The following is a 26164-nucleotide window of genomic DNA, read 5'->3' as shown; positions in this document are numbered from 1 at the left end:
CTGACAGTGTGGACCCGCTGGCCAGCAAGGACCAGGAGGAGGCACGGCCCAGCCGCGCCAAGAAGCCCAACCCAAGGTACACAGGCCCAAAATGGGCCACGGCAAGCCGCCACTCTACTTAACCCTGGAGCGACGACAGGAGCAGTATCCAGTGGATCACCAGACGACCTGGCGGCAGCTACCTACTACCTTTTCCCCGAACCCTAGTTCTTCCATGTTCTTCCCCATTCGAGCATCGCTCCTGTAATCGATTGTAATAGCTACTACTTCGGAGAGCAACAATAGATCGATCCCTCTATCCTGAGCCTCTCAATCAACGCACACGGACGTGGCGGACACAAGCCCCAACGCGCCAACCTCGTATCCCAGGGTTCACTCCAACGAGAGATCACGATCGAGACTGATGCTGGTCTATCAAGCAAAGTTTACTGCTAGGGGTCACTACACTTCACCCGGTGCGTGTGTGGGGGATTTGGAACGAGGGATGAGGAGATTCTTAATTTGATCTCGTTTCTTTCATGTGCATTGTGGTGATTAAACGGCCGGACGCATGCAGTTTGATTAATGAATTCATTATTGCTTCCCTTATATGCTAGTGCTGGCGTAGCTAGTTTTTGTCGTTGGAGAGAATAATCAAACTGTCGAGGGATAGGCACGCAACGGTCGGGAGACAGACAGCATAGGGCATGTCACTAAGAGAGCATGTACATCCGTGCGCCCTAAATCCGTCTCAAACGTTCAGATGGATGGCCCGGTCAGTAATCGATCACAAAATACGCATCCAAACGGGCTTCTCAATTGTGTCTCTAATTTCCAAGCTGATTGACACCTCTCATATCCAGCCCAAATCTAGGGCGGATTGGGGGCGCCCGGGAGCGTACGCCATGTCGGACTCATAAAGGGGTCCCACACGGGATCGTTGGAAACCTGGCGGTTCGACGGACGTCTCCTCCGATGGGTGGGGGGGGGTGAACGCCACGTGGCCCTGCTCCAGCTCGCCGCTGAAGGCCAAATTCGGCTATTTAAGCCGGCCTTCCCCAACCCTAGCCACAACCACCTCGTCCCTCTCTGCCCCGCCAGCCCGAGCCCATCCACCTTTCTACCGCTCAGCCGCTCTTCCCACGCCCTCCAGCTTTGCCATGGTTCGGCAAAAGAAGACCACGTATGCTATGCTCACACTGAAGCGACAGTTCCAGATTGAGCAGGATATCTGGGTGAGGCACGCCGCCCGCATCGCTGCCGGCCTACCTATGGACTCGCCGGAGCCGGAGGAGGAAGAGGAAGAGGAGCAGCAACCGGCTCCGATGAAGGTAGCGGATCCGGAGGAGGATGAGGCGGAGCAGACGGAGGAGTTGGCGCTGGCTCTAGGCTTCAACATGGAGGACCCGAAGGTGGAGTTTGCGGGCGCCCAAGCGGCCAAGATGGATGAGCAGCATGCCATCCCGGAGTCCGTCCAAGTGAGGCTTATGTGGAGGTCAACCGGTAAGAACTGGCGGCGATAACGCGCTCTTCGATGAGGTGGAAGCGGAGATGGAGGCGGAGGCCAGCGTGAAGAGCCGAAGGAGCTAGAGCTGCGGCTGTCGCTCATGTACCCGGAGCCAGGCATAGAGATAGTGTACATCTCCAACGAGGATTAGGGTATGGTTTTAGTTAATCTACGTAGCACGTGGATTTCATCGTTTGCATGGTTTTCTACGGATCTAAGGTTTGTAGTATGAGGTATCCGAATATAGAGAAACAAATTTAAGACGTGATCGTATACGGCGGGCGTATCCGCCGATGTTTAAGGGGTCGGATTTGCTGTCCGCGCTGGTAAGATGCTCCAACTATAACGGTGCTCTAGTTTGTCTGTCTGCCTGGCGTTGTTCTAAAGCAGAAACTGGAGCGTGGTAATTTCGAAAAAGCAGAAGATAGTGGCTGCTACTGGATCCAACTGAGTAGCAGTTTACCTAGAAGCAGAGGCACGTTCCTTCCTCGTCGGACAGAGTTGACCGGTCAGAGGGCATGCCCATGGCACTGGCAGGAGAGCATATCCTGTACTCCCAAGCATGCAGTACTCCAGCTGCACCAACCACTTCACAGCCGTTGGATGGAACATGTAGGTACAGGATGAAGTGTGGACGCCCCATCCGTGAAATTTACAGAAAACTCCCTATATAAGTACAGAATAATTGTAACAGTCCCATATCTAGCTCTAGTAAAGATGTGCTGCCCAGGTTTGGAACAGAAAAAACAGACGGATCATGTATTTGTTTCATGCTGACACATTCAACTGATCCAATACACATATATACTGCAACAGCTCTATGGCACAAATATGGATTTTCCAAGAAGACATACAAAATAGACATGCTCCATAGGAAGTGCTCAACAGAAACATTCAACAAGTTGATTTACGAAGGTAAAGGTAATTCAAAGAAAATAAATGATTAGTAAGTCCATGAATCAAGATTTGAGCTCATAAAAATCAGCACCGGAATTGCAAAGGCGGCAATATCAGGTGTATTAAACACCTTTGTCAAATTAGAAGGTAACACGTCAACAACCATCTCGAGATAGCTCATAGTATGACGGTAATATGATTTGCCAATAGTACGCATGACAATACACATAAGTCTACCATAAAGCACACAACCAGAGTTGCAACCGAAATTTATTATTACAATCCATGGTACAGCAGATTAGGAGGTGTACATATATTGCACCAGCGGACTCAACTAGCTGTACATATATTGCACCAGCAGATTCAACTAGCCATAGCGGAAGTGTGTAGCAGATCCATATGGCCGTTTTCATCCATTATTTTGTGCAAAGAAAAGGATGTCTGCTACCAAGGGTTAGGATATGCTACAAAATATGAAACAAGTCAAAGATATGCAAACATAGTCAACATGTTTTAATCGATGAGGAGACAAATATAAATACCATTTGAGCTGTCATGTCCGACTTGGTAACTAGAACAATGTACTGATGATGAACCTTGTCAGATGCTACTTGCTCTGCAAACAAGGAAAGTGTATTATGAAAAGCTGACAAATGACATACTATTAAAATTATGGTTCATTTACCTTTTTCCTTTTGTTAATGGCCTCCTCTGAACCCCTCTTCAATCTCTTACCACTACCTTTCGTGTTTGCAACATCAGGAGGATGAATTTTGATGATGCTTGGGAATGTCGTTCCAATAAAGGATTCAAACTCTTGAACTTTACTTTGCTCGTCAAATGGCCCCGTATGCCTCAAGTGTGCAAGGGCATCAGTAATAACTTTATGGAAGTATTTCATTTTGCCCTCACAATGTTTAGCTTCATGCAATGCCGAGCTGAACTGAGAGCATGTTTCTGAGTACAATTTCTTCATGGTAGGTGAAAGGGATGTAGATGACCCTTCCAGCTCATTTCCATTTGCATCATAGGAAAGATGTCGTGCAGCCATTTTAGTCCATCTATGCAGCACATATTGTCTTGGTATTTCATTACACCCATCATTTTTAAGACAACAATGATGTGAGAGCAAAGGATGCCTAGTGACTCGAACATTCGACAAGTACATTGTGCAACTTTCGTATTAGTGTCGTAACAGACCACTCTTATCCTGCCACTAAGATCGGCAATGCTCGTGGTTCGGATATCACCAACCTGCTCAATAGTTTTTACATGGCGACGGTCCCTAGCAGCCACCACCTCAAGTTGGAAAGCAACAAAAATGTTGTGGGTATACACTTCTCTGGCATGAGCCTCAATTCCCCAACAAGTATGAAGTATTGGCAAGGTATGAAGGGTAGAATTATCCTCCTGCAACTCCTTTTGTCGTTGCTCTTCTAAAGCGGTTTCAAATCTTACCCAAAACTCAATCAAGGCAAGTTTCCGGTTAGTGAAGTGACGGAAAAATGCATTCTCACTCTCAGATCTTGATGTTGTGCGCAATATTCCGCCAAGGGAGAACTCCATAAAGTATGCTGGAATCCATGATTGGCGTAAATCATACTTTTCTTTCAACCATTCATTATCCTCTAAGCCAAACTCAGAAATTATTGAAGACCACCGTGATTCGAACTCATCTGGAGTCTCTGATCCACACACACACGCCATGAATTTTGGTTTAAAATCTTCATTATTTCTCAAGATGGGTCCAACTTTTTCAGGGAGTTTCATCAGAATATGCCACATACAAAGTCGATGCTTTGTGTTCGGAAATATAGCTTCTATTCCTCTTCTCATGCTTTGGTCCTCATCGGTTATGATTAGCTTTGGTGCAGCCCCACACATTGCTTTCAAGAAAGTCTGAAATAACCATTTGAATGATGCAATCTTCTCATTTGACAAAAATGCAGCACCAAATGTAACACAAGATTTGTGATGGTTAACTCCAGTAAAAGGCGCAAATACCAAGTCATACTTGTTGAATCGATATGTAGAGTCGAATGACACAACATCACCGAACAATGAATAGTTCTTTCTACATATACTATCTGCCCAGAAAATATTGGTCAACTTATTGTTCTCATCTACCTGGTAATCAAAGTAGAACGCTGGATTGGCCTTCTTTTTATTTTCCATTATATCTACTATAAGTTGTCCATCTGCTCCCTTAATCGCTGCTTTGAAATCACGTTGACAGTTTTGTAAGTCACGTTTTGTGCAACCAATGTTTCCTTGCCCACCCTTCTCTATGCTAAGCAAGCGAAAAGTTTTTGATGTGCCAAGCAATGCCTTACTGCATGTAAATAGCTTGTTTCTCAAATCAGTAGTTACCTCTCTATTTGACCTGATGAGATGCCTCTTATTTGGTGAGACAAGTTGGTGTGTATGTGATTCAACAAACTGGACGACCTTATACTTGTTGTCAATTTGCCTCTTCAATCCCATCATAGCCTCACAACCGCATCTGCTTATCTTGATATTTCTTTTAGCCTTTTTTCTTTGCATTTCTTGAATAACTTGACCTATATCCACTGACTTTTCCTTCCCCCAACCTTGTCTTGCACACACAAACTTCTTCCAAACTATTACACCACCCTCTCCTTTATGTTATGTCCAAATGCGCACAGAGAAGTCAACCTCGTGAGCATACATTCTATAGAATGCCAAACCTGCCTCCCAGCTATTCGCATTCCAATTGAGGGTTGCAGGCTATCATCACACTCAGGCTCGTAAGTTGACCCCTGTGTAAGTATAATATCATGGATTAGCTCCAGAACAGAAATCCATGGCATTACTAGGTAATAAACTTACACACACGGGCAGGCTGCTGGCTCTCTTTGGTGTGTTGTAACGATCTTCAACATACACGTCATGTCCAGTTTGGACCTAGCAAGGTTGTTAGAACATTAGTGAAATGACATCCGCATATGAAATGGGGAATATAACAAAGAAATACCATGGAGAAGTTGTTGGCATCATCTTCAAGTCCCATCACTGTAGTTGATCCGGCACTCGGAGCAATACTTGACATTGACTCCATTCCCTACTCGGCGCAAATAAAATAATTAGATATCAAAGCAACTACGAGTTAGCTTGTCATGAGAGCTGCAGCACATTGTAGTCTAAAAAACAACAATTCCATGGTAAAGTTGTGAAGAGAGAAAATATCTGAATGCACTGGCACATATATGTACCAAGGAAAAAGAGTGCTGTAAGGATGGTGCTAACAAAAAACGTTCTGAGTACAACAACAAAAGCATGGCATCTTGCCATTATCATGGACACATAGCATTGCATGAATGTAATACAATACAGTACCTTTTTTCTAAATAAGAATGAGGAAGGATAAAGAGCTAAGACAGTTAATTCAGTAACCAAAACAACTATTGTTTAGTTCATGGAATACTGAACAAATAGAACCCTCGGAAATTAGTGTAGTCGCAAACATTGTACAGGCAGATGAATCTCGGTCTTGCCAACAAGCACTTCACCTCCAGGTACTTGAACAGGTAGGTGAAATTAGTCTGTACTCATGTACACTCACGGAGCTACGGCAAGGCTAAATTGGCCGTAAGCCCGCCCAGGATTAGAGGAAAAAACATATATTTATATGAAGCCTAGCCTCGCATAGCACGCGACGGGCCTGATATAGACCAACAATGGAGATAGAGTGCAAGCATGCAGCACCACAGCATAGCACTCGTTCCTCGAAAAGAAAAGGCACATAGATGTGGAGCTCTGTTTCTGCCACCGCCTCAAAGCGCAGCAATCAGCATAAATCAGCCGTTGGCTAACACGGTGCTGGCCGCCAGCTACCAGCGCACCGCACACAGCCGTGCCTCTCACGGTCAGACGCCCGGACGGCCCACCGGCCACCGGCACACAGCTCCGCATCAGCTAGCCGGCGAGGTGGCGACTCAGCTGTCCAGCTCCAGTTTTCTGAATTCATCAGAATCACTCGATTCAAGCTTACGAGATCTGAATACTTGCAAGCTGCACAGGTGACTGAACTGAAGAAATTGAAATCATTTATGCTCTCCAGCCTGCCCAACTATCTTAACTAGCTCTGCTCATGTATAATATCAGGTAATGGGTTGCTGAAATTGTACTATACCTAATTGCCCAAATATCTAGTCCAAGTAAAATATAGCACAATTTTTCAGTGATTAATTGCCTGAGCCTGATACAATACAGAGATATCGCCACATTCTTTCCAAGCTAGAATTATCTACATCTCACAAAATCAACTTAATGGGTACGATGGATTACAACCAAACGCACAAAATAACAGTAGGCTGTAAGATCCAACAACATACCTGAAGATCTGAGTTCTATTCTCCGGCGTCAATGGATGGTGGAGCTAGGCGCCGGATCAGGAAGGGAAGGGGAGAGGGCGAGGTGGAGTTGGCGGAGCAGGGATGGGGAGACTTCTCCGCAGCACGTCGGAGCGCAGTGCGTCAGCGCGGCGGCGACCTCGTTCGCCGGGTCCGCCGCCGGAGACCCAAGCTGTACCGATTCGGGGACAGTCACACGCCTGGGAGGTAGGTGACGGGAAAATTATGTACGCGTCTGGGGTTGTTTGCAAATTTCCACGGGTGGAACGCTTGGATTGGATCCTATGCCTACACTGGTAAAATGCCCGTGCGTTGCTACGAGCTACAATGCATATAAATGAGGTAAACAAATGGTTAAAGTTCTCTTCAAGATCGAAGTTCATTTCCTACTAATATATGCGTGCGTTTTTGAACATCAAACGGGCACCCATCGGGCTCCCCAAAACTCATCCTTCTGGACAATCGAGGCTCCTCCAAAACCAGACCATATGTGAGGAAGAAATATGAATGTTCGGACTATCTGCCATGTCATCTCCAACAGAAAAAACCCTAGACCACGAGGCACCCATCCCCTTTCCTGCCGGACCCTTCTCTTCCTGCTCGGTTTTCTTCATAGTTGGACATTTCTCGCTGGAGTCGTCTCCTTTAAAATTGAATGACGCCCACTTCACTTTCTCCATGACACCATTTCTCTGATGGCCTTCGGGCCATAAAGTTGCAGAGGACCTCGACCTCCACCGGCGGAAGGGCCCCCATTATCGTCCTTATTAGGTTCAATGTCTGGGTTGGGCTGTGCGGTGGCGGCAATGTCTCTTAGTAGGAACAATGTCTCGCATGTTCTATCCCCGTCTTAATGATGCTTCTAGCATCGCCAGAGAGTGTGTGGAGGCGTGTCTCCGTCGGATCTCGCGGGATTCGGTCGGTGTTGGTCGTCGATGGATCTGTTTGGATCAGGTCTTTGTTCGTCCTCATTTTTGGTGTATACAATTTGATCCTTCCGATCTAAGACTTTCTTCAACGATAATGGTTGCTGCTCTAGTGCGATGGTCCTATGGGGTCTTAGCACGACAACTTTCTGGTTGTCTACTACAACAAGGTTTACCCGGCTCCAGTGAGGGAGGGGCGATGATGATGGCGCAACTTTGGCTCACTCCAGTGCTTGTACTGGCTGTAGGTGGTCCAGGGACCTAGTTGTAATTTTTGTATTATTGTTGGTGTTTTTTATACTGCCATCATTAGAAGATTAATAGGTTGGAAGTTTCTCAAAAAAGTGAAAGATTACCTCAACCACAAATTAAGATGGTAAAATAAAACCGGCTTGAAATTTTAGTATTTTACAATTTAGGATGTTATTCTATGTTCAGGTCAATTTACACCTACAGCCACATGTTACAAAGCTAGCTTACATGAGCTCGGTCCACGGAGGTTGAAAAGATGCACAAATTGCATGGAGGGAAATTAGAAACACTTAACATTTTTGTTAACAAAAGATAGATGGAGTTCAGTCTTTGCGTGAATACTTCAACATTAGGAAGATAAGGACATGACATGTTTATGATTCTCGAAAACACACAAAAGAACACAAAATGCAAGCATAGAATAAGCAAACATAAAAATGCAAGGATAGAATAAGAAAATGTGTACAGGCTGCAATGAATAAGCATACGATTTTATGGGTAACCATAATTTTGCAGACACAAATATAGTACTTCTAGGTCATCACATACATGCCCATGCGTTGTCACAGAAAAACAAAATTCTAATCAAACATTTTTTAATTCCAAAATATGTACTGAACATGATGGCATGTAGCTTCTATGTATATTGATCCACTTATATAACGGTAAGGATTGGTCGTCTCTCCCGCTTTTATCCTCTTCGACAAAGGTGTGTGTGCCTCCTTAAGCACCTCTTGTAGCATCCTTTTTTTTGACAAAGACCTCTTGTAGCATCCTTGTTGTTACAGCAGTCCAACATCTAGTGTTGCATCACTTGGCACAATTTTAAAACCTTTGCAAATCTATGAAATTGCCCAATTTACAGATAATGTGGTTCTCACCTACCACGAAAGATGATACCGTATTGAATTTATTATTTAGAAGTGAGGAAAAATACACATGGTGCAATAACAATGATTGTTGCTCCTCATCTTTGATCGCTACAAAGGCTTTTGCGACCTCAGAAAACATAAAGGAAAACCAAATATAGTATAGCTGAGAAAAAGGGCAGCCCGGTGCATGTAGCTCCCGCTTGCGCAGGGTCGGGGAAGGGTCCGACCACTTTGGGTCTATAGTACGCAGCCTTTCCCTACATTTCTGTAAGAGGCTGTTTCCAGGACTTGAACCCGTGACCTCATGGTCACAAGGCAGCAGCTTTACCACTGCGCCAAGGCTAACTAAAACAAAGGTTAAACTTTTCCTATTTTACTTTGCTATGCACATCACTTTAAAGGGACTTCAGTGTATAAAGGGACTTTTCCTATAGTAACAGTTACTTGCCTGAATCATGTCCCTTCACTGGACACCTCACACTACTCCCCACGGATCACAACACTCAGCGTCAGTTCACCTCTTGCCCCTGCAAGAAGCTCTTAGTGGCAAGGTCTTCCACGTGTACCCAAATGGGCGAAGTGGGCGCACACACACCTCCATCGTTGGCACCTTTTCCTTAGTTTGTCTCCGCTTGTTACCAAACCAGCCTGCAGCCTACGATGGTGAGCTGGACCACGTTATCATGTACTCCCTACTGATCAGGGGTTTTCCTCTCCACTTCCTATAATCAAGACATTAGTCCCCCGAAATCATAAATAACAGCATAGTACAGGCAGATGTGGCATGCAAGAGCAGAGCATGCACTATTCAACATATCAGATAGTAGAGGTAAAAATAGATTCAGAAGTATACATAACTCATGAAGCATGCACATGTGTTTTGACTTTTGATCATTCTGATTTTATTGTTATCCTTGCATATTAGATTTGTTGGGTCAGAAATAGATAATACAAGTCAATAACCATTGTACCTCTGCCAAAAATAGGTAAGAAGAGTTACAAATTAGAAAAAAAAGGTATTTAAAGAGATGAATAAGAAGCAAGAATCTATCTTTAATAGATGAAGAGCAAGCATGTTAAGATATGATTAGAGGGCCGATGGCTAGTGTCAATAGTAAACAAGTTGGGATTTGTGTGTTGGACCTCGATCTAAAGCTCTACTTTCCTGCCACCAAGCCTGTAACAATATCCAAGTACAAAGGTTTTCATATGATGAATTGTAGATCGTCATGCTGAAAGAACAATCTCGTCCCTTTATTCCAACTGGGTAAGATTACGATATGTTGCCAAAACAAATAAGATCAGGAGCATCCCTACACAACAACCAAGAATCTGAACTTGTGAGCACCACGATTCAGAGTGTTGTTTTTACATGTATGTCCTAAAACAATGGCGCAGTACTTACCAAAGCCATCCTTGTTCCTGTTCACAAATTTGAACATGCACTCACCCATCATAAGATCCTCATCGCTGAAGTAGTACTACACCTACAATTTTGGAACATTATACATGCGACAATTTGGTGTTACTTGGCAGCAAATCAAGAGTTCGGAGTCAGGGCGTTATACTGCACATAAGCAGTATAGTCTGAATTTGCAGTTGTCCAACTAAATATGGGTATTTGGAACCAAAGGACCAAAATATTCTATTGATGCAATCGCTACGTTCATGTTTTTTTCCATAAAAATCACAAACTCGGTGGATCCATCCTGTAGCCACGACAGGGATGACAAGCCGGTCAGCTTTGCCATGTCTCCACCAACATGCCATTGACCTCAAGGTCTCCATCGGCATAGCAGAGACAGCCCTTCAGGGGGCATATGGGGCCTCTCCTTATCTTTTTGGTTAATCAACACGTGCTGAGTTCTGTAGTGTAGTCGATTACATTACACTCCAATTAGTAAAACAAGTTCCGTTTTTTTCATACCATATACATTAACAATGTAATGTAATTGTGTTTTCGTTTGCATTTCTTCTCATGACAAAACACACTATATGTAACTTCATCCCAGCCCAACGATCCATCAGTCTACCCCTCCAAAGTTCAAGTGGCATATGTAGGCATTCTGCATAGGCTTGGACTAATTCACACCTCTCAAGAGATTTTCAAAGATGCATCTCAGCTCGCCGCAAAATTGGATCAGTGTCCAACACATTAGAAGCAACACCAAGTTGAGAAGACACTCACCTGTGTTCAATCATACCTTGCCCACGAAAAAATAATCATCCCCAGTCGGCCCTGACCACACTTCTAGGACGAATGCCCTCCTGATGTGGTGCTGCTAATCATGGCCAACACTCATCTATTTGTAGTCTTAGCTACTTGCATAAGTCTCACCGCCTAAGAGATTTTGCTAACCTATCTAGATTGTCATAGTGATCTCAGATTGCCGGTTGTATATCTCGAACTGAAGTTCCAGGTTATATACTTGTAGCAAACTACCCAGAAAGTCTCTATCTCAAGAAGAATTGCTTACAGATCAATTCTACTCTTTTTTAGCCTTGTGTCAACAGATAGTTATAGTTAAATCAAAATTTGTTGGTTAAATGCCCGTGTTTACATCGACATTGCCAGCAGTTCACATATTTTTTATAGTTCCTTTAAAGCCCCTAATCTTAACTGGTTGCGACCACTATCACCTTAGAAAGAATGACGGAGCTTCAGTTCATATGCATCTAGTCATATGAGCAAAATTCAGAATACATACTTCAGTTTTGATTTCGTCTAGTCACAAAAAAATCACCACCGAAAATTTAGAAACATATACTTCAATTAAGATTTGTTAACTTGATTTCTGCAGATTACCACAATGAGCTGGAATGAACCTGCAATATGATAGGCGAAATTAAGATTTCAGACAAGTTAATAATCATGGAGAATTAGCATCTCTTTGCAGATTTTCCAGAGTGGAATCAGATAAGATTTTGTTGACACTAACAAAACAAACTCACCCTCCCGATCATCGGAAGTGGCATCGCCACACTTGGCGTCGATGTCGGCTCAGCAGGTTTATGTGCGGCAATCTGCAAGGGAAAACCTAATCAGATCCAAGATCGCGTTAAGTTCATAGATCAAATCATGGGCATCATTCATAGAAGCAAAATACCACAAAGTTAGCAATCCTCCGGTCACCATAACAGAAAGACCACAAAGAAGGAAAAGAGGAAGTTGGGCCAGAACACCTGCATCACGAAATCAGTCACCAAGAACAACACACATTACTCACTGGATCGATGGGCTTGAGTGGTGTCTCCTCCACCATCTCGATCATCTCCCTTGGCGCCAAATTCTACACACATCCCATCCTTCATCCTTGTCCTCCTTCCCTGTGCTCCACAGTGCCCGATCTGCCCATGATTTAGACAGACTAAATCCTTCATCCTTGTCCTCCTTCCCTGTGCTCCACAGTGCCTGATCTGCCCGTGATTTAGACAGACTAAAAATTAGGTTCATGTTCCTGTGACAAACTAAAAATTACAGTACATAACTCATCATCCAGATGGTTCAGAGACATAGTAAAAATCACAATACAGTGAAACCTCTGTACAGGAAGTAAAATTACCTGAACACCAATCTTTATGTAACAATTCTCAATTCTGTAAACTCCATCATACTGCAAACTTGATTCAGGAGCATATGAGCAACGCTTCTATTTGTGGGACCTTTATAAGATAGTGTAGTCAAATGTAAGTCCACAAACAAGATAGTGCAGAATAATAGATGGCCTCCATATATGCTAAAAAAATTGTAACAATGAAAAGCAAATCATGGAAAACAATAACAAGCATCGTTAACACAGTTGAGCTAACAGCATGATGCCTTCATATCATCCACTCATCAAATGCTGATATTTGAGGAAACATTTATGGCAAGAAGAACATACGACACAACCCTTACAGGATAAATACGTCCAGAGCAATCTAGATTTGATGAGATGAGATGAGATGTGCACGGGGGGTAGGAAGCTCACCACGCCCACGTGAGGGGGGCAGGGTAGGAGGAAGCAGAGCCATGAGGGAGGGAGGGAGGACTCGTGCGTTGCTGCATCTGCAGGTCGTTCGTCCAGAGGGGCAGTCATCCTGCACACAAAAGAAAAGAAACCAAGGAAGGAATCACGAGCAGGGGGAGATGATGAATCCGAGGAAGAACGTCCGCAGGTACACACTCACCATAGCCATCACCGGAGATCCGCGGTCGCCGGCGCGCGTCCTTGAAGGTTGAGGCGTCGTCCTTGAGGGTAGGGTTTGGGGCGTCTCCGTCCGTCCATGGCTGCTGCCGGGCCGGGTCGGACCTCCATGGCAGACCTCCCTCGAGGACGGACGCGGATCAGGTCGACGACGGCGCGCTGATGCCGCCGTGGATCTGGGCGCTCCCTCTTCCTTCCTTCCCTTCCCTTGCCTTCCCTTCCCTTCCCATGGGATTCCCTTGGGAGAGGAATAGAAGGTTGGGGGCGGCGGCGCAGGGGGGGCGAGGAGATCGTCGGCGGCGGGGTTGGATTGGGGTGCGGCGGCGGCTGCGACTGGAGACGGGAGATGGGGCGGCGGCGGTGGAGCGGGAGATGGGGCGGCGGCGGTGGAGCGGGAGACGAGGAAAGAGAGAGGTCGCAGCGGGAGGGGGGATCGAGAGGAGGGGCGGCTGGTTTTTTTACGTGGGAGGTGTGACGAAAATAAGTCAGATGAAAAAAAACCAGCAAAAAAACGGACGAAAATGATGGGACGAAAATGGTGAAACAAAAATAAAATTCGGAACGCGACCTACCAACTGAGACATTAGGAGTAGAGATTATATTGTGGTTCGCATGGTGCAGCCGGAGCACACAATCAACGGGAGTACACGGTGCAGCCGGCAGCCGCTGAGGAATATACAGGCCGGGTCTATGCGGCCGCACGCATCGATCATAAACATTCTCGGTCTCGTCAGATCAGCCATGCATGTGCAAACAGAAACAATGGGAGCACACATGGTTTCAGGAGCCCCGTCACATGCGTGCACGCACATCACACCATCCGTCGTTGCTCATGGCTGACGACATACGGCCGCTGAATTACCCTACTTCACATTCTCATCCCTCATCTAATCGATCCCGGTACTAGCCCTGTTTGGATCTATGAGTTAGAGTTAATTTGAATTAGTTTGGACTCAACTAACTAAAAATATTCAAACAGAAGGGTTAGTTTGGGTTAGATGTATCTAATCCATTTAAAAAATCTAACCCATCCAAGAGGTGCTTATTTGGGTTAGTTCTTTTCGGGACCACAAAAAACACATTTTTCTCTCGCTCTTTCCATAGCAGATCCCTTCACACTTCCTCGAAGTTTCTCGTCCTCTCCCTCCCTCCCTCTCGCACCGCCAGTAAAGGCGTCTCGCCCTATCTGCGCTCCATCTAACCCTGCCATCTAAACACCTCTTTGACTAAAGTTAGTTCAGGGTTAAAATCTAACTCTAACCTTTAACCGAGTTAGAGTATCCAAACAGGGTCATTGTTTCAGACCCACACCAGGTTCTACAGATCTGAAGACAGGGAGGCGAACGTCTTCCCCACACCACGTCATTTCCGGGATCCCGTCCACGTCGGCCAGCCCATTTGTTCTGGTCCAATATGTAGGTGAGCAGGGTGGCACGCATGCATACAACCCGTTGCTCCACCAGACCAGATCCTACGCCGTTGGCCGAATTTCATAGCTCATTTGAACTTACGTTGAAATTTATCTTTTGATGCATGATGTGGTGATGGGTGGTGGGCATGTCCACCATTCCTGGTTTTGTGACGTGTTTGACGCAGACCTTTTTCGGATTTTTGTACGTTGGCGCAAGCGCGGAAAATTCCTCAACCACATCTCTCTAGCCTATACTGGTTGTGAGATGGACAGGATGAGCCTTGGGCCTGTTAGATATGGACTAGAGCAAAGCTGGAAATGAAGCCGATTGCATCTTTGTTCTTGTGGCTGAGCGACGCAAACATACTTACAATTACCTTAGAGTGTGTTTCGATGCTGCTTTGGCGAGCCCTACCAAATCATGGACATGCCAAAAAAATCGCACACTATTCAACCGCCGTTGTTTTTTTTTTCGAAAAGGAGGACTTCCCGGCCTCTGCATCAGAACGATGCATACGGCCACTCTGATGCAGAGGCCACCTTTATAAATAAGCAAAAAGGTTCAACAAGATTTTAAAGTCTGAAACAAAAGTAACGACAAGCTCATAAAGAGCCACAATGTCAAAAACACAAAAGCCAAGAGGCCTCAACCGGCTGGCATAACAAAGATAGGAAAACTAATCAGCTATCCTGTTACATAACAGCCATCCAAACCGGTTGAACATACCCTGTGCTACCATCTCCCACCGGATAGATCCAGTAACCAAACGCTCCCTGGACTCCGTTGGAGTGAGTAACGACCACATACGAATCAGCGCAGTGGATCAGAAGATAACCTGCAAAAAATAAATATTTGTTGTTCTGTTAAAAATCAAATCATTTTTGCAGTTCCAAATTGCCCATAATAAAGCACATACTCCTACGCGAATGTGTCTAGCTGTTTCGGACTATATCTCAACAAGCCATGTTTCAAATAACGTACTGACATAATTCGGAGGAGTAATGTTAAAGACAATGTGCACCGTCTGCCACAAAACTTTGGCCAACAGGCAATCAAGAAAAAGGTGCTTGATAGTTTCATCCCGATCACAAAAATTACACCTAGCAGATCCTGTCCAGTTGCGCTTTACCAAGTTATCCTTTGTTAATATGACTTGTTTATGTACAAACCACATAAATACTTTAATTTTCAAAGGAACTTTGACTTTCCAAATATATTCGGAACTAGGAATGGCGCTAGAGTTGATAACATCGATATACATCGATTTAACTGTGAACTCTTCAGACCTAGTGAGCTTCCAGCACAACTGATCGGGCTGTTGAGATTGCTGAACCTCCATCAGTCTACTCACTAAATGAAGCCACGCTTCCCACTGGTTGCCAACAAGCGTCCTCCTAAAATGAATATTAAGGGGGATGGACTAAATTATCGTTGCAACATAAGCATCACGTCGTTGAACAATACTATACAGGGACGGGTACTAAAGCGCCAGTGGCGTCTCTCCAAGCTAGGTATCCTCCCAGAAGCGCGTGGTAGCGCCATTACCGACTATAAACTTTGTCCTATTGAAAGCGCCTGCTTTGACTCTCATAAGCCCCTTCCAAAAAGGCGAGTCCATCGGTCTCACTGTCACCTACGACAAAGTTTTGGACTGCAGATACTTACTACGGCGAATCTGCACCCACGTGGCATCAGTCTCAACAGATAACTTATACAACCACTTACTCAGAAGACATCTGTTCTTGACTTCAAGATTCTCAATGCCAAGGCCCCTTGGTCTTTTGGTCGACAAATGATATCCCATTTGGCGAGTCTGTATTTTCTATTTAGTTCATCACTCTGCCAGAAGAATCTGGATCGATAGAAGTCCAGTCTTTTCCTAACACCAACTGGGACTTCGAAGAAAGACAAGAGAAACATAGGCATACTCGTGAGCACCGAATTAATAAGAATCAATCAACCTCCATATGACATGAGTTTGCCCTTCCAGCAACTCAGTTTCTTCTCGAACCGATCCTCGATACACTTCCATTCTCTGTTTGTTAGCTTATGATGGTGAATGGGTATACCTAAGTACGTGAAAGGTAAAGTCCCCAACTTGCAACCAAACAATTGCCTATAAGCCTCTTGTTCCTTATTGGCTCTACCAAAACAGAACAACTCGCTTTTATGAAAGTTAATCTTCAACCCGGTCAATTGTTCAAATAAGCATAACACCAGCTTCATATTCCTCGCTTTTGCCAAGTCGTGCTCCATAAAGATGATCGTATCATTAGCGTACTGTAGGATAAACACACCTCCATCAACTAGATGAGGCACCAAGCCACCCATCTAGCCAGCCTCCTTTGCCCTACCTATCAGAATTGCCAACATATCAACCACAATGTTGAACAAAATATGAGATATTGGATCACCTTGTCTCAGGCCCTTGTGTGTCTGGAAATAATGACCTATGTCGTCATTCACTTTAATTCCAACACTCCCTGTTTGTGTGAAAAATTCTACCTGGCGTCGCCAGACTTCATCAAAACCCTTCATACGTAAGACCTGTTGAAGGAAAGGACATTTGACTTTATCGTACGCTTTCTCGAAATCCACCTTGAAAACAACTCCATCTAGTTTTTTCGTGTGAATCTCGTGGAGCGTTTTATGAAGTACCACAACCCCTTCTAGGATGTTTCTGTCCGGCATGAAAGCAGTTTGAGAATGCTGCACCACAGAATGCGTAATCTGCGTGAGCCTATTAGTCCCAACCTTGGTAAAGATTTTAAAACTAACATTAAGAAGATAGATGGGCCTGAATTGCTCAATTCTCACAGCCTCTGTTTTCTTAGGAAGCAGGGTTATCGTTCCAAAATTCAGTTGAAATAGCTGAAGTTGTCCAGAGAATAAATCATGGAACAACGGCAACAAATCCCCCTTAATAATATGCCAGCACTTTTTATAGAACTCCACCGGAAATCCATCTGGGTCGGGAGCCTTATTATTTTTCATCTGTGAGATGGCCTCAAACACTTCTTTCTCGGAAAAAGGGGCAGCCAAAATATCATTCTCATCAGCAGTTAGTTGAGGAACATCCTCAATCCTAGACTCATCCAGAGAAACACAGTTATTCTCTGGAGGCCCAGACAACTGCTTGTAATACTCGGTTATGTATAATTTTAGGTTCTCCTGTCCTAAAATCGTTCCTTCATCTTGTTCAAGCTGAAAGATCCTCTTCTTTTTGTGCTTGCCGTTGGCGATCATGTGAAAGAATTGAGTGTCCGCATCCCCCTGGACAACTCGTCGGACCTTGGCCCGCAGCGCCCACTTTAATTCCTCTTCACGAAGAAGCTCTTTCAATCTCATCTCCGCGTCAAGCTTAGCATGAAGCTCGGAGGCCGGCAGAACCATGGATTCAGCTTTTACATCTAGGGACTAAATAAGGGTAAGAAGCCTTTGCTTTTCGACCTTGTAAATCCCACTAAGATGCTTAGCCCAACCACGTAGGGAACTTCTCAAGTGCCTGATCTTATTCTGCCAACGCTCAAGCGCAGTCCTGCCTCCTGCATCCTTAGCCCATTCCCTGGCTACGAGATCTAAGAAGCCATCTCGTTCAAACCAAGCCAATTCGAACGAAAATGAGTTTTTGTTTCCCAAGTGGGTAGCCTCGCCAGAGTCTACAAATAAAGGCGTGTGGTCAAAAATACCACGGGAAAGTGCCTGAACCGCTACGAAGGGAAACTTTTGTTGCCATTCAATGCTAGCTAGGACTCGATCTAGCTTTTCAAACATCGGATTTGGCAACGCATTAGCCCAGGTGAATTTTCTTTCCGAAAGCTCTGTCTCTCTCAGATCCAAGCTTTCAATAATGGTATTAAACATAAATGACCATCTCCCGTCAAAATTATCATTGTTCTTCTCCTCTCGCCTTCTAATAATGTTGAAATCAGCCCCAACCAGGATTGGGAGCTCCTCAGAGCCGCAAATCCGAACAAGATCTGCCAAGAACTCAGGTTTGAGTTCGGGCTGTGCGGCACCATATACCGCCACCAGAGCCCAATTAAACCCATCGGCCTTCGACCACACCCGAAACTTAACTGCGAAGTCTCCCATCACCACGCTTCGGACTTCGAGCGAATCGCATCTAACTCCGAGTAAGATCCCACTCGATCTTCCTCTCGGCGGAAGACAATCCGAATCAAAATCAATACCTCCCGATAAAGTATTGAGAAACTGTGGCGAAAAATTATCTCTACCAGTTCCCGACAATGCGATAAAATCTAGCCTATGCTCGATAGACGCCTCTGCAAGAACCCTTCTTTTAGCCAAGTCTTTCAGACATCTGCTATTCCAAAAGATTCCTTTCATATTTCGTCATGAAATTTTTTAGCGGTACGGATCCTAGCACTCCTACGCACTGCCGAAGCCGGGTAAATCTTCCGCTTCCACTTGCGTTTAGGTTTGTTCTGACCCTCCATCCGGTCCTCACAACCAGGCTCAGTGGACGTAACCACAACAGCCTCAGAGGTACCATCCTCCTCCTCAGACTCAGGAAGGGATGGTGTAAGATCCGCACAAAAATTATCGAGCCCCCTGACCCCCAAAGCATCAATATCGGAATCATTCATGGGTTTAACAGCTGCTAAGTTTCGAATCATCTCTAAAGCACGCTCCGCCTCTAAATCCAGGATATCATTAATGGAATTTGAAATTTCACTATCATTACTATCTAGTGAAACTCCTAATTGGTTTGCATTATTAATAATCTCATCATTAGAAAAATGCAAAATGGAATTAGATGTATTGACCGACATACCAGTAGTGACCTCAATGTCACGAAGCTTGGCCGCCCTCATGGCGCACCGCTATTGTATGTCATCAACCTCCGGATGATCCTGGAGATGGCAGCTCAACCGTCGCCAAATGTTCCATAGTTTTTCGCCAACTTAAGAAGTGAACGTGCACCCAACTACTAGTACAAATAATTTAGGGCATTGGCGCGTCTTTAGTGCAACATTTGGAACACAACTTTCTTGATGATGTGTTACTTACCAAAAAGAAGACTATGGAACATATTTTTCAAAATGAATTTTACACTTCCAAGTGGGCAGTTTCTTCTATATGATTTTTTTGAGAAAGTTCTATATTAAATTATTCATGTTCAAAGCTGAAAATGAAATTGAAGGCCACAAATTCAACTTCTTCCGTGGGCCAACTGTTAGGCCTACTAGTTAAATGCCCGTGCGTTGCCACGGGAATACGACATATGATGTGAAAAGATTACTCGACAGCGGACATTTTATATGAGTGCTTTTTATGGAGTACATTTCAACAACAGAACAATGTCAAAGTTAATTGGAAATCTATGAACATGGTCTTATTTTCTAGCCAACGCATTGTAGACTTTGATCAGATTTTTCATTTGCCATAATTTTATTTGGAGAGAACATGATGAAAAATGTAAACAGCGGAGCATGATGTGACGCATTGGTAGGGAACCAACCCCATGAAGCTGAGAGCTTTGGATCCACCGTTTGTACATTGCCATCAGCTCTCACTTATTGATCTTTGACACATAGTTTTAAAAACAGACACACTATGTGACTAAGTTTTCAAGCTCCATGCGACAACCAGGGCTTCACTGAAAAAGCACCATTCAGCACCGACGGCTTGATCGAATAAGAACCCTTCTGTGCCGCCCTAGACTTAAGTTTATAATTTCAGGCTCTTCAATTTTCTGTTTATTTCCCTGAGATTCTTCAGTCAGTTTGAACTCTTGTTGGTAGGTTGTATAGAACTTGCTGAGTTTTTCTCTCTTCCAATAACATCACCTTTGGACTCTTGTTGGTAGGTTCTTTTTGATGGTCAATAATATCCATATCTATCATGGACACATTCTGAAAAAGTGAAATATATATATATATACAAATATGATTTAAATATATTACTATCATTTATTCTTTTTCTTTGCGGGGAGTACTATCATATATTCATATACAACATGCAAACTAAAAAAGGTTAAAAAGACAGACATCTAGAATAAGCAAAACGAGATGTGTTCTAGTCTATCCAAGATATTTGGTAGCCCCGATAGACCGTCCAAATACCTCAGTTCTTATGCTATAATATACAGAGAATGGCGTTTTGGCTCTCGGCCTCCATGGAGGCCTTAAAAAAAATCAAAATTCAAAAATTTCGGTTCTAAACCTTTTCGAACAAGTAAAGAACGATGTGAGGCGTATGCGTGTAAAATTTAAGGATGAAATATTTTGAAATGCGATCTGTACAAAAAAGAACAAAATGATCTGGAAGGATGAATCGTGTCATGTGTTAAAAACCACACATTTGTATTTTTTGCACAGCCCACAGTTCAACGTATTTTGTCCTCAAAATTTACACACTTGTGCACTATGCCTTCATCTATTTCGATAATTTTTTCAGAACTTGTTTGAATGTAAAAATATGATTTTTCAAGAATTTTAAATTTTGTATTTGGCGGTCTCCATGGAGCTCGGCCTCCAAAATCAATTTCGCATAATATACACTAATATACTCCGTAAATAAAAAAATTATAGAGGCGTGGGACAAAAACAATTAAGATACAACCAACACTCTCAGTCTCTTTCTCCTCGCTGTTCACCCCTTTCTCATTCAGCTAGCCACCCATGAGGCCATGACCCATCCTGCTCCTCTGTGCAGCCGCCGGCGTGTCATGGCGCACGGCATCCATCCCGGCCCAACCTCCCACCCCGTGCCTCCGAACCATCCCTACAGCCTGCCTGCGCCGTCGCGAGCCTCCCACACCGCGGCCCCATCACTCCCTGCTGTCTGGCGATATCCCGGGGGCAGGCAGATGCGCGCGCAGTCTGGGCGGCGGCATCCACCTCGCGGCGCTCCCTGCCCCTCGCCCCCGCCGCGATGACGCCACGCCGGTCCGAATCGTCGGGTGGTAACGCCCGGTGATTGGCGCGCGCCGTGCAGCGCGAGGTGGGCTCGATCTGCATCCATCGGCGGGATCAGGCTCCTCATTTTGGAGACCCTGCGGCAAGCTGTGCTCGGCCGGATGGGCGGAGATCTACGAGGAGTGGATTCCGTGGTGCAGCACGACGCCGACGGCTTCTCTTCGCCACCGAGCTCTGCTCCCCTCCCTATGCGTCAGGATCAGGGTGCCCACAGATCTTACCTTATCACAGTCGGCTCTCTTCTCTCCCTCCGCGTCCTGCATTGGTAGCTTTGTTGGATTGGCTCCGCCAGTGAAATTCGATCTTAGAGGTAAGCAAAAATCTGGAGGTAGATTGAATCTATCTTATATATACACAGTTTGAAGGATAGCTAGATGAGTAGTAATCGGTATACGGTTATGATTAAGTTGTTTATTTTGTGAGATGAGGATAAAACCTTTCTTGGGTTGTCTGGATTCGGAGTTTTTGCCAGTTCTGTTTCCCATAAACTCGTTTAAAGGTGTAACCACCTGAAATGAGTTAGCGTACCAAAAATATAGTTTTTTTAGGGGCAGAAATAAGTAAAACTTCGTTTTTGTACAACAGGAAAACTGGGTCTTAATAGTTTTTCTATAAACAATTTTAGCTGTTCCTATTAAAAAAGGCATGGCTTGAAACTTCAAAAAAAAAGGAAAAACTCTGGTCAAGGAGGCTTAGCTTCCTCTTCCTGGAGAGTCGACCTTCCAATCCTGACCAAATTCTAATTGTACACACACACACAATGCATTTCAACAAAGCAAAACACAACAGGGGAATCATACAGATTTATGCAAGGTAACCTGGCATAAAAGTCAGCACTGTCCAATGGTCACATTCATACTGATGTACCAATTGTAAAAACGAACGCAAAGCTCGGTCTCCATCTTTTGGCAAATGAGCTCAGCATAACGCGCTATTGTGGTATTGGCCAAAGCTTTCATTCGAGGTCCTTCATTTTGCAGGTTAGTGATGCTTGTATTCAGGGTCTAATATGACTCATTCTCCACTCACCACAATGCTCTTGCTGAATAGCTTAAGGGTTGATGTTTCTAATCCTGTACTTGGCACTTTGGAATCACCGTCTGCAACGAATTTGAGGCCTGAATTTAAGGACACATGCGTGCTAAATCTTATATAGAGCTACAGAAAAAAAGCAGACGAACTAATTATGTTCCTTTTGTTCATATCGAGGTATCTATTGTCTTGAAAGACCCATCCTTTAATAGCAGAGATAGTAGAGATATGAGGAGCTCACTGATGGCAAACTCAACTCGAATTTGGGTTCTTCGTAAATTATCAGATACATAGTTCCTTATCCATGTATTTCCAACGAGAGATTCTATGTAACTGAAGTTTAAGTCAGTTTTTTAATTGCCATGCCTCAGGTTTTTACCATATTAAAAAGTGTATACCTTAGAAAGAAATACGACACCTTAGTATTTTTGTTCTTCTGTAGCAAGTCACTGTCCGAGCATCTTCATCCTTAATCTGTTTGCAATTTCACGCTGTCTCTTGTTATTTCCAGCTTAAACAGGTGCATATTTGACCATGTATAGAATGGGCAGATGTCGCGAAAGGAATACTCATGGTTTCTGAAGACTGATTATGCTCTCAAACTCAGGTTAGTGTGCATTAAGATCTACAATAGTTATGTGGCTGTAATGCAGAATTGAACATACTTTACCTTGAGTTGTTATAATTTGATCCGGCAGACTTCATGTGCTAAGGACTTCCTTGTAGACTATGTTTTTCATGGTCGTTAATAAGGGTTCAAATCTTTTTCGCTTATTTGAAATCTTGCTTTGTTCCTTGCCCTTTCCCTTACCCTTGCCTTTACCCTTGCCATTGTCCTTGATGGCGAGAATCTTAATGTTCCTCTTCGCGGTGGCTCTAGACAATTCAACGTAGAGCAGACCGTGAGAGAAAATCGGGTTTGGTAGGTACACCCGACAACCGCTGGGTTGTGATCTCGGTGTCCTCTCATATTCAACAACTAGTAACATTAATGTAGGGTAAGTTATGAAAGCTTATTGAGTACCTTTATGTGCATACATGTGATTGACATATACATACCTCTTTTCCCTTTGTCATAGAGATGCCCTCTGTCCTGTGACATCTTTGTGTCCTATAAAAGCTTTAAGTTCTTAACTAAACCTGCATTCTTTTGCATGAAAAAAATGATATGATATTTGTAACTGTATTGTACTGTAATTAAGAGGACTTTAGCAATATTCTTTATGGAACAGGGGTCTTCAATATGAACTTAAGTCTGGGAATTGAACAGGTGTCTATAATATGAAATTGGGTGAAAAGCATGTCAATCTCACGGCATCAATTCTTAGATTTCTTAACTTTGTTACATTTGCTTTCATTCATTTGCATAGAGTGGACTTGCTGCAAAGACAAGTTTGAGATGCCATGTCGCACCCGTCCACATTAGCACACATTATACATTTGTTTCATGTATTAATTCCCAGAAGTTGATGAGCCTAATGAAGCACCTTCACAATTTGGTAGCTAGTACATAGCCTAAAATCCTGCATGCTTTGTTCAATGTACTTGGAGTAGAACTTAAAGATGCAACCTGAGTACTATAATATTTTTTAGGTCACATCATGAAGTTCTGAACAGGAGTTTAGTATCTTTCTGATGTAAAAAACTTTGCTGAAACAATTGAGGATCGCAAACCTAGGGCATGGTGGGCACCGTCGAACATAACAAAGGTGGATCTCAGTCCTTTGTCGTCCGAGAGGCAGAAGACTGTAGGTGAAGAACTGTGAAGATGATGGCAGGAGCATGTAGCGGCGACATCAGGAGATAGACGCAGCAATAGCCGTCGAGCGCAGGTTCTGGTTCGGGGGCGCCGAGGTTGAGGTTCAGCATGCGAGGAGATCAGATCTTGATGGCAGCAGAGGCTGCGCTCGCACAGCTCGCATGAGAACGATGTGGCCGGACGGCGAGTGAACTGGCGATTCTCTCCTTGGCGTAGTGCGTCCGTGGGTCGATGGAGCTCGTACGCGAGGAAGAACTGACGTTTCTCTCCCTGAAGACATGCATTCGTGGGTCGGTGGAGCTCGCAGGTGGTTTGATTTTTGACCGATGGACCTCGTTCGTGGGTTGAGTTGAACTGTTTTTTTTTTTGGCTGGTTTGCTGATCGATGGACCTCGTTCATGGGTTGAGGACTTCGTTCGTGGGTTGAGCCGAATTGTTTTTTTTTTGGCTGGGGATCTTGTACATGGGCTGAGTTGGCCTTTGATTTTTGGGATGTTGCGGGCGTGGCCCATCGCGTGATGGCTGCCGTACGAGGCGGGGGATCGAACGAGGTGGTCGAACCATTACGACGCTCGATCCCCCTTTAATAGTAGAGATGTGTCCAATCTTCCATGCTACGGATCCTCGTCCCAGCCCATCTAGCGTCACCGATCGATATTTCCAATGCTAAAAAGATGAACCTAGCCCATCTTGCCTCCGTTGGTTTGTTGTTGCAAAGTTGAAACTATGGTGGCGGGGCCCTGGTGGTGTGCAATGACGGGCAGCAGGTGGTTCGTCCCATGGTCTTCTGCGGCGCCAGCCATGCCTAGTTCTCCTTCGTGGTTTTTCATCAGAGTCGGAGTTGCGCTGCCCGGTCGCCTGTGGCTGGGTTTGATGCGGACCTTCATGCATCTCCATACGGCCTCTTCGGTGTGGGCTGGGTTGACGTCCGCCTTCAGTGCAGTCAGAGTCGTTTGCTCTGGGTTTAGGGATGAAGATGACGCCTCTAGGGGAGGAGTGATGACGATGACACATGTGTGCTATCTCGACGAGACCCTCTTTGGGGTGGTGCGTGTGGGATCTTATTTGTGCCGCTCGGCCGTTGTGATGATTTTCGCCTAATTTTCCATAATCAATAGAGCAACATGATTTTTTCGCTCGATTTTCCCCAATTAACCGAACATCTCTTTTCTTCTTAATGAGTATAGGATAACTGCCATTTAAAAATAAGGTGATGAATTACCCTTCCCTGATGAAAGTACTTGCAAGAGAGAAAATACAACATGGCGAAAGTGAAAATCATGATTTTTTCGCTCGGTTTTCCCCAATTAACTGAGCAACTCTTTTCTTCATAATGAATGCAAGGTAACTGTCATTTTTTTCTTCAAAAAGGTGATGAATTACCCTTCCCCGATGAAAGTATTTATAAGAGAAAAAATACGACATGACGAAAGGAAAAAAACAGGTTCTGATGGTGTTCGCCCGGTTCTCCGTAATCAACCGGGCAACATGATTTTCAATCGATTTTCCCCAATTAACCGAACATCTCTTTTCTTCTTAATGAGTATAGGATAACTGCCATTTAAAAAAAAGGTGATGAATTACCCTTCCCTGATGAAAGTATTTGCAAGAGAGAAAATACAACATGGCGAAGGGAAAAAACATCCTATTTGTATTTGGAGATGGGAGGTATCGATCCCCCTTCCTCTTATTAGCATACATAAGCGCTCAAACAATTTGAGCTACATCCCCAATTTTTGTTGTCTAAACTAATATAGAATATTTATATATTAGTGAGCTGTTATTGAGAATTAACCTGCAAGTGCAAATACACATACATTTTTGTTCTCTGGCTACCTTAATCATGTACTCCCTCCGGTCCAAATTACTTGTTGCAGGTATGGATGTATCTAGATGTATTTTAGTTCTAGATACATCCATTTCTGCGACGAGTAATTTAGAACAGAGGAAGTACGTAGAAGCGTGTGTGCAATCGTGTGGTCATGGCCAGTTTGATGATCTGTAGGAGTTGAGCTGTTCAGAGA

The 26164-nt window shown here is 44.3% G+C and overlaps 1 protein-coding gene and 2 long non-coding RNA genes across 10 annotated transcripts; 1 reads left to right on the top strand and 2 right to left on the bottom strand.

Annotated features, from left to right (window-relative positions):
* Window positions 1–2482: 2482 nt before the first annotated feature.
* Window positions 2483–6989, bottom strand: LOC123159440 (protein FAR1-RELATED SEQUENCE 5). Its single transcript, XM_044577275.1, has 6 exons — window positions 6739–6989; window positions 5379–5465; window positions 5234–5308; window positions 3069–5163; window positions 2926–2999; window positions 2483–2847 (listed from the first exon to the last, which is right to left on the bottom strand). Exon 4 carries the CDS (start codon window positions 4925–4927, stop codon window positions 3356–3358), a length of 1572 nt encoding a protein of 523 aa, XP_044433210.1. The 5' UTR covers window positions 4928–5163; window positions 5234–5308; window positions 5379–5465; window positions 6739–6989; the 3' UTR covers window positions 2483–2847; window positions 2926–2999; window positions 3069–3355.
* A 1420-nt stretch (window positions 6990–8409) lies between these two features.
* LOC123155939 (uncharacterized) lies at window positions 8410–13414 on the bottom strand. Of its 7 annotated transcripts, XR_006477692.1 has the most exons (8): window positions 12977–13406; window positions 12778–12886; window positions 12370–12469; window positions 12034–12223; window positions 11759–11830; window positions 10212–11632; window positions 9950–10119; window positions 8829–9528 (listed from the first exon to the last, which is right to left on the bottom strand). It is a non-coding gene; the product is annotated as an uncharacterized lncRNA (long non-coding RNA). The 7 variants fall into 7 exon arrangements; XR_006477694.1 differs by having other exon boundaries at window positions 8829–9333; window positions 9402–11632; window positions 12977–13408; XR_006477691.1 differs by having other exon boundaries at window positions 9950–11632; window positions 12977–13407.
* Window positions 13415–21034: 7620 nt separating this feature from the next.
* Window positions 21035–24628, top strand: LOC123162563 (uncharacterized). Of its 2 annotated transcripts, XR_006481345.1 has the most exons (3): window positions 21035–21659; window positions 22893–22988; window positions 23975–24628. It is a non-coding gene; the product is annotated as an uncharacterized lncRNA (long non-coding RNA). The 2 variants fall into 2 exon arrangements; XR_006481344.1 differs by having other exon boundaries at window positions 22893–24628.
* The last annotated feature ends 1536 nt before the right edge of the window (window positions 24629–26164 follow it).

Source organism: Triticum aestivum, chromosome 7B, assembly GCF_018294505.1.
Source record: "Triticum aestivum cultivar Chinese Spring chromosome 7B, IWGSC CS RefSeq v2.1, whole genome shotgun sequence".
NCBI lineage: Eukaryota > Viridiplantae > Streptophyta > Magnoliopsida > Poales > Poaceae > Triticum > Triticum aestivum.
The sequence above is the reverse complement of the archived record's forward strand: the minus strand, read 5'-3'. Positions and strand labels throughout refer to the sequence as shown.

Bases quoted from the DNA above. Each gene is read 5' to 3' on its own strand.
- LOC123159440 (XM_044577275.1), bottom strand. From the start codon at position 4,927: ATGCAAAGAAAAAAGGCTAAAAGAAATATCAAGATAAGCAGATGCGGT.